The sequence below is a fragment of the Mastigoproctus giganteus genome, chromosome 10, assembly GCF_048544385.1.
Source record: "Mastigoproctus giganteus isolate SK-2022 chromosome 10, ASM4854438v1, whole genome shotgun sequence".
Lineage (NCBI taxonomy): Eukaryota > Metazoa > Arthropoda > Arachnida > Uropygi > Thelyphonidae > Mastigoproctus > Mastigoproctus giganteus.
The window spans coordinates 41,444,487-41,460,890 of NC_143584.1; the positions used below are offsets into that span (position 1 = coordinate 41,444,487).

At 36.5% G+C, this 16,404-nt stretch overlaps 1 protein-coding gene across 1 annotated transcript in view; it reads right to left on the reverse strand.

Annotated features, from left to right (window-relative positions):
• LOC150078998 (PMS1 protein homolog 1-like) overlaps window positions 1–16,404 on the reverse strand; it is a 142,878-nt gene that overhangs the window by 30,655 nt on the left and 95,819 nt on the right. Inside the window, exon 5 of the mRNA XM_090382917.1 lies at window positions 5,059–5,172. Within this exon, the coding sequence (XP_090239043.1) occupies window positions 5,059–5,172 (114 nt within the window). The remainder of the gene's footprint in view (window positions 1–5,058; window positions 5,173–16,404) is intronic.

Consider the following 16,404-nt stretch of genomic DNA (forward strand, 5'->3'; position numbering starts at 1 on the left):
AAAGTAAGTAATGTCCGGATCCGGACCTCTTGGAGCCGGAAATTATAAGGAAGGTGGTGGAGATAGCCTCCGATATGCTACTGAACTCTTCAATCTATGTCTGCAAACTGGGACCTTCTGGAAAGACTGTAAAAAAGCAAATATTAAACTCATAATTAAAAACCCGACAAAACCACCAGACCAAACCAATTGACTTCCTACAGACCAATAGCCCTACTAACAGTCTGCAGTAAACTCTTGAAACGACTCCTGTTAACTAGAATATAGGCAAACCTAATGTCCCCAAACCAGTACGGCTTCAGACTAGGAACGTTGACTGTGGATACCCTGAAGAACCTCCTTGCATGTGCAGCTGCCACAAAAAACAAATACTTCCTGACTATCTCTATCGACTTCGCTGGGGCATTCAACACTCTTTGGTAGCCAAGCATTCTGACTCGGCTCCAGGGGACTGGGATGCCGGGCAACCTCTATGGAGTAATCCAACACTACCTCTCCAGTAGACTCATCATGGTGAATGCTCCATATAAAATACTCACCAGAAAAATCAACAGAGGCTGTCCACAAGACTGTTTTAGGACCCACGTTATGGAACATAGTCTTGGGTGAATTCCTAAATACCAATATTGGAGAGGAGTCTTCACAAGCCACCTCTGCAGACGAACTCATCCTAATGATAGAGGTCAAATAGCAGAATCCAGCTGGAAAGAAAGGCAAATCATGCCCTTAAAATCCTACAGGAGTGGACCAATATCGACTTCTTTAGGATCTCTGCAACCAAAATGGACTCCATTCTCCTCAAGGGTGCCCTAGAGACCCCCACAGATTAAGATTGAGGGTGTCACACTAAAACTTAGATACCTGGAAGTAATACTGGACTCCACTCTCTCCTTCCAGGCACACTTGAAATACATCTGCAAGAAGATACGGCTATACAGACCTTGTTACCAGAGCCACAAAAAGGGACTGGGGATTGAAAAAGAAAACCTTCAAGATTTTTTACAAAGCCACCTTCCTGCCGATAGCTGCCTATGCTTCTAGAGCATGGTATCCCAAAGTTACCATGGCTGTAAATCACAGAATCCTCAAGAAGATACGGGGTTATACAGACCTTGTTACCAGAGTCACAAAAAGGAACTGGGGATTGAAAAAGAAGACATCAAGATTTTTTACAAAGCCACCTTCCTGCCGATAGATACCTATGCTTCCAGAGCATGGTAACCCAAAGTTACCATGGCTGTAAATCACAGAATCCTCAATTCCATCCATAGAGCCATGCTGCTCGCTATAACCCAGGCAAGCAGCACAGCACCCATGCGCTAGTTGGAACCCTACCTTTAGACTTCGAGACGACCAGTTGCCTCACCCCCCCTGCTACCCCACCTTTCCTTCTGGTGAGGCGTGGGCATGCCTCACTGACCACCTGGGGGCATCTCCTCTGTCGCTCCCATACTTCTGCCTTTACCCCCCCAACTTTTGCCTACCTATACACGATGCAAACACCCTACACACTAAATTTAATCTACATCCAGTCTTGGCCTAATTATCCCATGCACTGCCCTGCTCTTGCCATATGAATGCATACACAAGTGCTGTGTACAAACATCCAAAATAATTCCGACTGTGTATATATAGAATATATGTATCACTGTTGTGTATATGTGCATATATATGTATGTTGTTATATGTACATAAGTTTTTTTTTTTTTTTTTTTAGGTCCTAGCCGCCGAAATCTCAGGAAATTATGTGGCAGGACCTGCCAGAGTAACTTAAGTCTACTGGGTTCCTGGTCTACCTCCATGGGCAAAGATGGGGCAACGTTGGGCTCCATCCAGCAGGGGTCCAGTGGCTAAATGACCAGATGAACAACGGTACACGACATTACACAGGTACAATACCTGCACACTTTTAACCTCTGGCATTCCCAGCAAACTGGTACACCCGCAAAGAAAGCAATGCGAAGATCGGGGAAACCCCTGGTGCCACATGACAGCAATATACCTTACACCTTAACCGTTTTGACACTAGGGTCTCCTGAATATGGAAACATTTTATAACCACCCGGTAAATACAGTGGCACCTTGGTTTGCGAGCATAATTCGTTCCAGAAATGTGCTCGTAATGCAAAGCACTCGTATATCAAAGCGAATTTTCCCGTAAGAAATCATGGAAACCCAGATGATTTGTTCCAAAACTCAAAAATATTCATATAGTGTAAAAATGATTAATACAAAATACATACATACCTTTTCATATTTTTAATATTTAAATTTAATATACATAAAGCAATCGGATTTATGGTAGGAAGACTTTCACTGTCACTAACGGAATCACTGCTATCTGTTGACTCTTTCTTTTTGTGCGACTTTAATAAGGAACCTCTCCAATGGCACTTGCCTCCTCTTGAGGATTTCACGGAAATATGACATTGCATTGTCGTTAAACAGATTCATCGCTTGCACTATTACAAAATGAGGGGGCACACTTGATACAAATAAACAAAGCTGCACGCATGTAGCAATTGAATAAACAACACCGTAAAGGCAGAGATACACTATTAACACCTCACATTTTACTAAAGCACATTTCTAGTGGTTACTACTATAAAACAATAAAAACAATTTCCAGTTACGTTCCTGCTAGTGGAATCTGTTATAAATTGGAAGTAAACTCGATCTAATTGCATTTGCGATTATACCGATAGCTGGAATTGTGTGGGTTTTTACGTTATTATGGCGAAATGTTTTTCCCCTTCACTGATACAAAAAAAAAAAAAAAAAAAAAAATACATAAATACATTTTCAGAATCTCCTCTTCATTCCTATCGTGTTGCGTTCTGTTGGGGTGATTCTGCGTTCGACTGCCATTTCTTGTAAACACAAAGGCGAATCGTGCATAAGCAAATTCGGTTCGTGTTATATAAGCTATCGTTCGCGTATTTATAAATCGTGTATGACCGAATTCGTGTAGTGTAAACACGTGTTATACGAGGACTGACTGTACTCGTATTGCAAGACCTCGCTCGTTTATCAAGTTAAAATTTATTAAAAATTTTTGCTCGTCTTGCAAAACACTCGTAGACCAAGGTACTCGCAATCCAAGGTACCACTGTGTGTGTATATATATATATATATATATATATCAGTTAACAAAGGAATGAGAGGAATTACCTAATATTGACTTGTAGAATGCTTTGATGCTAACACTCTCCAAAATTTAACGAATGTAAAAACTAAATGAAAAATTTTTTTCATTTTGCACTTTACTATCCTGTGATCAAGACTTAAGTCAAAAAGAGCTGTCTGCTTCAGGAAAGTAAAAAATTATTTTATATCGTTTTCGCATTCGTTTTTATTAATGGACAAAATGTCTTTTTCGCTTGTGGATATTTGTTGGGGGTTTGATGTATTTTGGGATCAGGTTTGAGCTCTTAGACCTTCAATTCTTGGTGTGTTGAATCATCAATGTTTCTTCAGGTATGGGGAATTCATTTAACTTAGTTTTTACATTAATTTAAATTTTGGAGAGTGTTAGCATCAAAGCATTCTACAAGTCAATATTAATTAATTCCTCTCATTCTTTTGTTAACTATTAGTACCTTGATGTACATGAGAAATTATGTCACCTGAGAGCAAGGAGAAACTATAAATTCTAGGACTTGCCAGATTACCAAAAGGCCCCACATGATCTTTAACATTCCATACCAAACCAAGCATCGAACCCCTAACTTCTTCCACTTCACACCTACTAGATGGGGAGAAGGAGTTAGGGAGGAGCACATGCCATAAGTTTAGAAACATATGCTAATTGCTGCAATCACCTGTTTACTCTGAGAAAGAGAAGTGTAAATGGAAGAGTGTATAATCTTGTGGAGAGCTTTTTAGTTTATATATTTAAAAAAAAGGGCTACTGTACTCAGCCTTGTGTCAAGTATTCCTAAAAGGGATTTAATGGTATTAAAAGTAAGAAGATACTAGAAATGTTAAAAATCAGACACTTCTTTACCGCATGGCGAATTTACAATAATACTGTTATAACTAAAGCGAGTTCTGCTAACAAAGTACTACTGTTGCCCTTTTTTCACCAATGAAAATCAAAACTAAAAATTCGGTTTGAAATATATATTAATTAATTTTTTTCAAAATATAAATTACTTTATATTTAAGAAGGGTCGATGGAATAGCAGAAGGACATGTCTGCCAAGGGGCAAAAATTGGCAATAATATAGAACAGTTATTTTAAGTTTACAAAAATTAATATTGCTGCAGGAAATGATGTTAAGTATAGGCAATCTATGGCTACTTAACAAATATGAGGTGAAGTTGAGATAAAGTTTAAAGCTAGGGCTAAATTTGAGTGCCTGAAATTTTGTCAAACATGACAGCAGTGATAATAATGAAATACTTGTCAAATCAGTTCAGTTCAGCCCAGAAAGACTGAAGCTCGTAGAATAGAATTTTTCTCAGCATGGCCAGTGCTTATTATAAAAAAACAGGACTATTTTTATTGAGATGGGATAAACCGATACAGAAGAGGTGCAAGGATAATACTATTGTGGCAGGGAAAAAATTAGTTTGGGAAGATACATAGACAAACAGTTTAATAACAGCAAAGGTGCAACTGATTCCTGCCATATTTATTTGTCCCCCCTCCCACACACACAGTTGCTTTCAAGGCCTCCTGGGGATTTACATGGGGCTAGCAATTACATGAGCTGTGTAAGTTCATAAAAAATGGCTTAAACAATACTAAAAACAAAATCAAACATATTTACTTCCTTATACCCTAATGCTAGGAGCATAGTAAATAAATCTGATGAGTTTTAAGTATTGTTTAAGCCATCAAATGCAGACATTATAGGCATAACAGAAAGATGGTGTGACAAATTGATTTATACTGGGAATGCAAGATATAAATATGGTAATCATGTGACAGAAATGACAGACTTGGCATTTGGGCGGGGGGGGGGGGTGCAATTTTCTTTTAAATAAAGCATTCCTCCCTAATATAAAAGTATGTAGTTATTCCATAATGTAATAAAAAGAAATAATGCACACCTTTTCAAAGTCTTGCAAATGAACAGGCCGTTTATTGACTATTGTTATATAACGATCAGGATTAACTCGACTAATATCAGATCCAGGTAATGAAAAATAAGCTTTTACATATATCTGAAAAAAATAAAATAAAAGTAATCAGATTTTTACTACATAAAAACAAAAGAAACATACATTCAACTTACAACTCAGTTTTTGAAATTCTAAGTTATAAAATAGAAGTATAATAATTTCAACTGTATTTTAAAAAACTAAAAAAAAAAAAACTAAAAAAAAACACCACTTGAATGTGGCAAGATTAAACAAAAACCACAAATCCCAGTATGTTTTCATATCAAATAACATAAAAATACAGACATATTAAAATTACCCCTATATAATCCCTGACAGTATTTAATATTATTCTCAAAAATTACACTAGATGACTCATTAGAATTTCCATGTATTTAATGCCATTAACCTGCACATGGTGATTCCCTTCCCCCAGTATAACAAATTGTAGCCCTAAAACTTTTTTTTTTTTTTTTTTCTGGAGCAGGGGATTGGTTTTTGGAATACTCCTTGCAGAATAACAAATGGTAATACTCACTAAATTATTTGCTTTATGAAAAATTAATATTAAAAAAAGTTTTTTACACTTGTTTTCAGTATAATAACGATTATCAATTCTGTTGGAAAAAAAAAAAATAAATAAATAAAAAATACATATACAGATAGGTCATGATCACTGCATCCCATGAAGTAGTCGCATTATTCAAATTTGCACTATTCAAAGTTATAATTATGTGTAAAATATGGCAATTGGTTCCAGCTCGACAGAAATAGGTAATGAAAAATTTTAAACATTAAGTTTTTATATGTTTATTAACGAAATAACAGTAAAGGATAAAAAGAATATACTTATAATTTAAATTTATTATTAACAAAGTCATAGAGTGCTGTAATTATAGAAAGCAAAATAAAAACAAAAAAATTCTAAATATCATTCCTAAAGTAAGCTTACACTGACGAAAACATCCTTGTCTTTCGAAATATTTTAGCAGCATAGACTGAACTGTTTTTTTTCTCTTTCTTGAAATCTTCATACATATGCTGGTAGATGCAGAGTGCTTTATCCACATCTAGGCGAATTTGCATGCTTCAATAGAGGTTAGGATCAGCATCCATAATTTTTTGCTTCATGACTCGAAATATATCTTCGAATTCCTTGAGAGTGAACTCCTTCACTTGCACATTATCTCGTTCTTCGACATCGTTGTTGGCTTCTTCAAATGCTCGTTGTTGATCTAGAAGTAGGAGATCATCATCAGTCAATTCTTCTTCTTCAAGAGGAGTGTTTCCATTTACAATGGGTTTCCTCAGCCTAAAAGTTATTTCTTGTTAGGAATTTTTTCCCGCCATAAAGTGCAGTTCAAGGTGTCTTGGTTGGTTAAGCCTCGGGCTGTCATGCACTCCATCCATCCATGTCCTCCTAGGTCTTCCATCATCGTACTCCATCCATCCATGTCCTCCTAGGTCTTCCTCTTCTCTTTCTTCCAGGAGGTATCCATTCCAGGATAGCCTTTGGATATCTGTTTTCTTGCATCCGTTTTACATGTCCATACCATGTTACAGACACTTTTCTTTGATGGTGTCAATAATGGTCTTTTTCACTTCCATTTTTTCCCTTATGTCTTCATTCCGTTTTTCTGTCTCTTCTAGAAGTTCCTGCTGAGCGTCTCCAAAAATCCATTTCTGTGGAGAGCAATTTGTTTTCCGCTCGCCTATTCAATGTCCAGGTTTCCGCTCCATACAATAGAAGACTTTGTACAATCGTATGAAATGTAAGTTTCTTTGTTTTATTTAGGATATTTTTGCTCCACAGAACAGAGTTTAACATGCCGATAGCCTTTCTGCTGTCTGTAATTCTTTTATTGATCTCTGCTTGGGATGATCCATCACTTGGTAAGATTGATCCCAGATATTTGAATTTATCAACTTGTTTGATTTTAAAACCTGCAATATTTAGAACGTGTCCTGGCCCTGAAGACAACATTTCAGTCTTGCTAAAATTGATTTTTAGACCCCATTGTTTATATTCCTCAAACAATTGACGACATGCATACTTTGCATCTTCTAAGTCTTGTGCTATCATCACCTGATCATCTGCAAAAAGTAAATTGTGAATATAGGTGTTCTTATTAATCAGCAATCCCATTTTATTACATTTTTTTGACCAGTCAATTCTTCTGAGTGTAAATTGAGCAGTTCCTGAACATTGTCATTTTCTAGTTCATCAAATCCAAGTTCTCTTCCAATATTTGTTATTTCTTCTATAACAGTTTTTTCTTCCAAACACTACTATTTGCACAATGAGGCAAAATTCACTTCCACACTACAACACATGTTGTTTGCAGTTATTTGTTGCCAAGCATGCTGAATATTTTCTATTGCATGTCTGATGTTATAATTTTTCCAGAACTCTCTTGTAGTTTTAGCAATTGCCTGTTCAAATGTTTTTCTTACATAGTAGGCCTTAAATGTTGCGATGGTCCCTTGATCCATGGGCTGCAACAAAGATGTTGTGTTTGGTGGCACAAATATGATTTTTACATTTTCACATAATGAACCAAGTGTAGTTGGATGACCTGGAGCATTATGTAAAATTAGTAGTGCCTTAAATGCGATGTTGCTTTCCTTGAAATATTTTTTAACAGCTGGGTAAAAATAGGTTGAAAACCAGTCTATGAATACAGCTTGAGTCACCCATGCTTTCTTATTTGATCGCCAAATAACTGGAAGTGATCTATGGTTGTAGCCTTTTGGAGCATGAGGATTTGGAGACTGATAAACAAGCATTGGTTTCAATTTAAAATTGCCTTGAGCATTTCCTCCTAATAAAAGTGTTAAGTGATCTTTAGACACTTAAATCCAGGTTGAGTTTTTTCTTTCTTAGAAATGTAAGTTCTGGAATGCATCCTTTTCAACTATATTACTCTTCTTCAAATTGCTTTCTACTATCCTTAATTACTACATTTTATTTCTCGTATGCAATTAGGCTGGCTGAAAGCAATATCGAGATGCTATTCCTCTGCTATTATTTCTTTTTTCTTCTGATACAAAGTTTAGCGTCTTTTCTACACTACTTTTTCAGTCATAGTCTCCCTTTGCTGGCACTTTGCCTCATTTGTTTATTTACCTACTTCCCCGTAACACGGGACGGTACACTTTGATGACTCCACTTCTTCCCCCTCACACTTGTTTACTTCAACTGATATAAACATTCTGGACAGAGATCTATCGGCTCTCTTCCTTGGGTCTCCAATGTTGCTCCGTAAACACCACACGCAGCTATTTCACCAATTCCAATCCAAACACACAGTAAGTTAGCTTTAACCTGACTTTATCATGTAATCTAGTTACTTTTTAATTTCTCTAATGTATTGTTCTTTTTTATTTCAAAATTTTTATTCTTCTTTTTGCTTTAATAAAGTTTTATCGGCATTATTTTACCTGTTTTACTATTTTTTTTTTTGTTGTTGTTGTTTGAAAGTTAAAATTTTATTCCTTTATTTTTGGTCTCTGACAGGTTCGGCTATGATTTATACATTTCACACGTATACACCATAACAGAAACAGAGACCCTACTTATTGTAGTGGCTCCTACAGTTTTGGCTGCCGACCCTTTAAAGAAGTAGTTAAAGCCCTAGGACCCACTACTTTAGGTAACATTGTTATCATCATTGTTATTTTTATGTTAATCAATTTATTTCAGGTTATCTCCTTCACATTACAGGCCTTATCAATTTTCCATGGTAATTACAATTGATAGGTCAGCATCCCTTCCCTATACACTGAATATAACATTTGTCTATATATATATATATATATATATATATATATATATATAATTATATTTAAATAATGTTGGAAAAGAAGTATTACTTAATAAAAATAAAAAGGAGGGTACAGCATACATCAGAGGCAGCAAAAAGCATATTCCTCTACATGATGCTTGAAATATAGTCATAAATTAGAATACGGTTTAAAATAATGCCAGCAGTATGGCAAGACAAGAGCGAAAAAACAAAATTAAACCTAGATTCAAATCTAACAGGGAGGGAAGAGAAACATAACAAGAATAAAAATATATTGCAACGGAAACTCTAAATTAATTTAGAAAATCTAATTATACGAATAATAATTCATTGAAATTTAAAGCCAATTAAATAGAAATTTAGCTAAATTTCTATTTAATTGGCTTTAAATTTCAATGAATTATTATTCGTATAATTAGATTTTCTAAATTAATTTAGAGTTTCCGTTGCAATATATTTTTATTCTTGTTATGTTTCTCTTCCCTCCCTGTTAGATTTGAATCTAGGTTTAATTTTGTTTTTTCGCTCTTGTCTTGCCATACTGCTGGCATTATTTTATTATTTTAAACCTTATTCTAATTTATATGACTATATATATATATATATATATATATATATATATATGTTATGTTTGTGTTATTTGGTTTTTAGGAGCATTAACAACTAAGGCCATATTGCTCCGTGAATATGCGGTGGTCATTCCTGACCTTTCCACATCCTCCGTATTTGGTGGTGACGGGCTCGAACCCCGGTCTAATCAAGAAGCGTGTGCTACGCACTGCTGCTCCTTCCCACCTGGCTACGGAGGTGCCGTGTGTGTGTGTGTGTGTGTGTGTGTGTGTGTGTGTGTGTGTGTGTGTGTGTGTGTGTGTGTGTGTGTGTGTGTGTGTGTGTGTGTGATTTTAAAATAGATTTTGATTTCAAAAATAAACTCCTGGAATTATGTCATTAGTAAATTATATATAGAATGTTTCAATTAAAAAACACTTTGGTTATCTTTATTATTAGGTTTTAGGCTATTATCATCTGGACTTTTTTTTTTTTTTGACATATTTCGGCTGAAATTTTTGAATTTCGATTAGATTAAAGATAGTTATTCTGATACACAGCAACAAAGAAAGAGTGACTCTCTGTTGCTGTGCATCAATAAAGGTCAAAAGGATTCCAGTGGTTCAAGTACATCAATCTGAAATCTCTACTTGTGATTTCCAAAAATAGGTCAAACACTTGGATTATGTGTAATATCTTTACCTCACAGTCTGAAAGTAAATTTCTAGCTGGGGTTTCTAGGTGGATTTCAGTTTAACTATGCCTTGGTACACTGTGATGTATACAGAACTCTGTAAAAGGCCAGAAATGTGTGTGATGTAATGTTTGTGTAGTGTGTGTGTGTGTGTGTGTGCCGTTGTGTTGTTTAGTTGTTTCTGGCCATGTTACCACTAGGAAAGCAATCACCTGGAAAGCTTGCCCAGTGTCTGCCTACACCACGAGGAAGTAGGCTGCAACTAAGTGAAAAACGTGGTAGACTTCCGGCACTAAATTTGTTGTCTGCCCTAAAGGGCAAAATCCTGAACCTACTGGAGGTAGTGCTATACCAGTGGGTACCAGCAATAAATCTTACACACTGAGTGGCCTAAACCCATGACACCAAGAAAAAAATAAAAAATTAATTTAAAAAAAAGTAAATAAAATAAAAAATAATTTTAAAAAAATAAAAAATCAAACAAAAAATAAATAAAGATGAAATAAAAATAACACTGTTTCCTTATAGGAAGTCAAAACCACTATTAGCGTAACATAAGCGACTTCAGAGAAGAAAAATGGAAGAAGCAAAGTTCTAAAAGGAAATAAAATTAGTCTTGTTTTAAGGGAAACATCGATTCCTGATTATGCCAGTGAAAGAAAAAAAAGGGTTTGACGAAAATCATCATAAATAGAACATATACATAGAATATGCTCAGAAGTCTCAACCTTGCCACAGAAACAAAAATCGGAATCAGAGAGATTAAAGTGAGCCAATTTTGCATTTATAGAGCCATGCCCTGTAAGAAGGAAGCAAGAATAGAGATTTTGGCAAAAACCATTTCGGTGTACTTTAATTGATAAAATATTTAGTGACTTAACCCTTAAGGGAGTCAGTCCAATGCCGCTGCCACTTAGACATAAAGATATTGAAGACCCCAATTTTTTCACTTTTCAGATCATTAGATCAATCAATTTGAATGCCGTCAAAGTCAAGAGGAATATTCTTTTTAATGAAATAGCAAAATACTCAAAAAACTAAGAATAAGTCAAGTGGTATGGAAGCAAGCAATATTTGTAAGGCAGGAGTCAAGACAGTTCTACAAGTTTTTGATAAAAATAAAAGAAACTTGCATAGTTTACTCTTGAAAGTGGAAAGCCTAGTCCGAATAAACCAGGCTGCAGCTGCATATGTGGCAATAGGCAGAATGACAGCCTTGTAAAGAGTGGTTAATATTTTTTGACTAAGGCCCCAGTCATGGTGAGCGATTTTAGTTATTATAACAGCAATTTTTTTTCAATTTATCACGTAAAAGGATAAATGAGGATAGAACATCAGACAGTTATTGATAACTAATCCAAGATATTTGGTTTCAGCGACAATGGATACTGAAACCATTAAGTTTAATTAAGGGAGGTCTGTTAGCAGATAAAGAACCTTTAATCAAAATTTTGTGTGTTGAAATTTTTAGTTTTTTTAGCTTTAGCCCATTCTGATAAGTCATACAAGATGTTATTAGCTTGAGTTTCTATCTGGGCCCTGCAGATGGCATAGCAAAAAGGACAAGATCATCTGCATATGCCATTAATTGATAATCATTGTATTGTTTAAGCAGCCACTGATTTAAAACCAAGTTCCAGATTAGCCGATTAGCCCACCAAGTATGGAACCTTGTGGACAACCATGATTAATTTGTCTATAAAGAACCTGGAAGTTGGAAGCAACAAAAATGTGTCTGTCTGCGAAATACCTTTTCAAAGTGTCAGTTTAAAGATCTAAGACATACTAATGTACAAGTTAGTGCAATTGCATCATTTCTGTACATAGCCAACTACTTAAGTAGTTATAAATTAGCATCATTAAGTATATTGTGAATACCTTCACAATGAGTTGCCATGATATTGCACTACCTCGAATAAGTGACGCTTCACCATAGGAGAAGACTACTGTTACTTATTCTCAGCGGATATCATCATCCATACGGAGCTTATTGGCTCCGTATGGGTGATGTTGCAATTGCACTAACTTGTACATTAGTTAAACTCTTTACGTAACCTAAGGCCCTAAACTATATTGTAGATCTAAGACATTTGAGGGCACTTTCCCCCAAAGAGAGTCAAAAGTACCCTCAAAGTCAGCAAACATGGCTGAGGACTATTTATGTTGTGTATAAGTGATGAGTTTTATAAAGTGAACCAAAGCATCTTCAGTACCAACTCCAGGAAGAAAGTCAACAAACAAATAATACAGTAAAACAAAAGACTCTCAAAAACTTTTCCTAAGTGACTTGAAGGGAAGTAGGTCTAAAAAAATAAGGATTGTCAATCAGTTTGCCAGGTTTGAGGAGAATTTCCACGATTGCAGATTTCCGGACTGTATGGAAAGATTTTAAATGTAAACATTTGTTGAATAGTTTAACCAAAATATGTGAGAATTTTTGATGCAGTTTAATTATGAATATACCTTTAATAAGGTCTTCTCCCAGACTTAATTTTGTAACTCCCGAATCAACTTCACATTTAATTGTCTTATAAGTTTGTGACTAGCATTAGCATTAGTAGAGGCATACGATGCAAGAAAGCAAGCTTATGCAGCATCAGCCAAAAAGGAAAAAAAAAAAACCCCTCCCATTTCATCCCTCCATTCGTTCCAAATGCCTGTCCAGCTCAGCCTTTTTATTTAGGCTATTAGCTTCCACAACAAAAGATGGAAGCCTGTTCCACCAATCAATTACTTGCTGGCTAAAGGCAAATTTCCACACATCTATTCTACAACTATCTTTCCTCGATTTGAAAGTGCCCCCTCAGGTTCTTAGTCTGAGCAAGAGGAAAAATCTCATCAGCATTCAGCTTGCTCAACCCATTCAAGGCCTTATACACCTCAATCAGATCACCTCGCAGGTGCCTACTCTCCAGGCACTGCAATTTGCAAAACTTAAGCCTTTCTTGGTAAGAGCACCCCTTTTGTTCCCCTTACCAATCTTGTTGCCCTTCTTTGTACTCGTACAAAGACCTGTACACAGTACTCTAGGTGTGGCCTGACCATTGCCTTGTATAACGGGATAATCGCCTCCCTGTCCTTGCTAGCAAAATTCCTATATATCATTGACAAGACTCCATGACCTGCCCTGGCAGCCCATCTGCAGTGAACTTCATATTTGACTGCACTTTCCACTTCCCTGACTTTAGTACCACACAGCTGGTACGTTTCTCTTTGGTTATTGCTACCTATATGCAGTACTTTGCATTTGTAAGAAGATCTTCCGCAGGATTACCATCTAAAAAGAGAGCATCTAAAATGCAATGGATAGTGTCTATCCAATCTAACATTTCTATGTTATTGAATGATACTGTGTTGAAAGTAGACTGTGTTTTTAATTTCCCTGCGACCAATCCGGAAACAATCTCCCGGGGATTTTGATTACCTTGCCCTGCGACATAAGATTTCCAGATCTTAAATTTACTTTGAAAAATGCATTTATGTACTGTTTTTTAAGAGTAATATACTGCTGGTGAAGTTGTTGTTCAACAACAGTCAGGGGCCGGGTACTGTGGTGTCACTGATTGAGTTTACATGCTCTATGAACCAATTTATCTAAATTTGTTAAATTTTGATTCCACCAGGGAGTAATAACACTTCTTTTAACTTTCTTTTTAGTGGCTTTAATAGCTACCATAAGTACTGTATTTTGTAATGTGGAAACTAAGACAGAAACATCAGAAGATTCAAACATGTCAGGAGTCAGCAGAATAGATGATAAGGTTGAGAAAAACTTTTCCACAAACTTTAGTAGAAAATCAGATGATTTTATTTAAGGGATGTTGGAGATTGGAAGAATGAACATTAAGAGAAAAAAAGACTAAAGTATGATGATCAGAAGTTGTCCAGTCTATAAATACATTCCAAAAACCTACAAAACAGGCCATGTTAAGGGAGGCCAGAGAGATATCAATGTTTGAGCTGCCCTGGGAATTGGATAAAGTATCAGGTTGATTTAAAATAACTAAATTGTGATGAAGGATGAAATCATCCAAAAGTTGTATTCATATCAATAGACGAACTAAACCAAAACTGAGACTTTGCATTGAAGTCAACAGTCACCACAGATAATAAAGTTAGGCAAATTTAAATATATTAGAGTGTGGTCCAGTGAGTGTAATATGGGTTCAAAGTCAGCATATGGAGCACAATAGAAGGGGGGGGGGGAGACATATAAAGCCAAAAAAGCCAGTAATATAAATACAGGTTATAAACTGGGTACAAACTAGAAATTACAGTTACGTCTAATGAATCATTAAAAATAATTACAGCCAATCTTTAATTAACATTAGCATTAGCATTAGTAGAGGCATATGATGCAAGAAAGCAAGCTTATTCAGCATCAGCCAAAAAAAAAAAAAAACACACACCACTCCCATTTCACCCCTCCGTTCGTTCGAAATACCTGTCCAGTTGAGCTTTAAATTTGTTTAGGCTATCAACTTCAACAACAAGTGATGGAAGTCGGTTCCACCAACCAACCACCCACCCGCTGGCCAAAGGCAAATTTCCGCACATCTATCCGACATCCGTCCTTCCTCAATTTGAATTTATGCCCTCTGAGGTGATTATTCTGAGCAAGATGAAGAATCCCATTGGCATTGAGCATGCTCAAACCATTCAAAGCCTTATACACCTCTATCAGATCACCTCGCCGGTGCCTAGTCTCCAAACTCTGTAATTTGCAAAACTTAAGCCTTTCTTCATAAGAGCAACCCTTTGTTCCATTCACTAATCTTGTTGCCCTTCTCTGTACCTGTTCCAGCAGCTCTACATCCTTCTTGAAATGAAGCCTCCAGACCTGTATACAGTACTCAAGATGTGGCCTAACCATTGCCTTATACAAGGGAATAATCACCTCCTTATCCCTGCTAGAAAAATTCCTGTATATCATTGACAAGACACCATGAGCTACTCTTGCAGCTCATCTGCACTGCTCAGCAGACTTCATATCTGCCTGCACAATTACCCCCAGGTCCTTTTCATTCTCCACCACTGTCAGTGTAGTACCGCAGAGTTGATACGTTGCTCTGGGGTTACTTTTTCCCATATGTAGTACTTTACATTTGTCAATGTTAAACTTCATTTGCCACCTCTCAGCCCGTCTGTTCAACCTTTCCAGATCCTGTTGCAGCAGCATAGCGTCAGTAGTGTCCTTAACAACCCTGCCAAACTTTGTATCATCTGCAAACTTGGACATTAAACTTGATATCCCATCATCAATATCATTCATAAACACCGAAAACAACAACGGACCCAACACTGAACCCTGAGGAACTCCACTAATTACATTAGTTCACGTTGAGCAGTGTCCATTGATTACCACTCTCTGTCTTCTGCCACTCAACCATCCCCTTATCCATAGCAGCAATTTGCCTCCAATGCCACACTGCTCCAATTTGTGCAGCAGTCTTCCATGTGCAACAGTATCAAAAGCCTTTCTAAGATCCAGATATATAATATCAAAGTTATTCCCTGCATCCAGTTCTTTTGTGACTACATCATAGTATCCAATCAAATTGGTCAGGCAAGACCTGCCCTTAACAAAACCATGCTGCGTCTGAGCTATAACTGAATTCTTGTCTAGATGATCCTGCAGTGCTTCTTTAACCAGTGCCTCCATTAATTTACCTGGAACAGAAGTTAAACTAACAGGTCTATAATTACTTGTGTCAGCCTTTGATCCTCCTTTGTGAATTGGGGTTACATTTGCACATCTCCAGTCTATGGGTACCTCTCCTGAGTCCAAAGAAGCTCTCATAATTATGGCTAAGGGTTTGCTTACTTCCTTTGCTGCCTCCTTTAATATAACTGGATAGATCCCATCCACCCCAGGTGCCTTTTTTATGTTTATCCTCAACAATCTCTCCTCCACTTTCCTCTCAGTTATTACAAAATCATCCAGCTCACTGCCAATGTTTACTTTACCTATGTCATTCTCCTTCCTGAATAACTCCTCATGCGTGAATGTAGATGCAAAATACTCGTTTAGATTGTTAGCCACCTGAGCAGGATCCTCAACTGTTGAACCATCAATATCCAGTGGACCAATCTGATTCATCCCTTTCCTTCTTGAGTTTAAATATGTAAAGAACTCTTTTCTGTTTTTCTTTGCATCCTTTGCCAAGGATTTTTCGTAGTCTGCCTTTGCCTGCCTAATCTCCTAATCTCCTAATGATCTTGATTGGCCTGTATAACTCTGTTTAA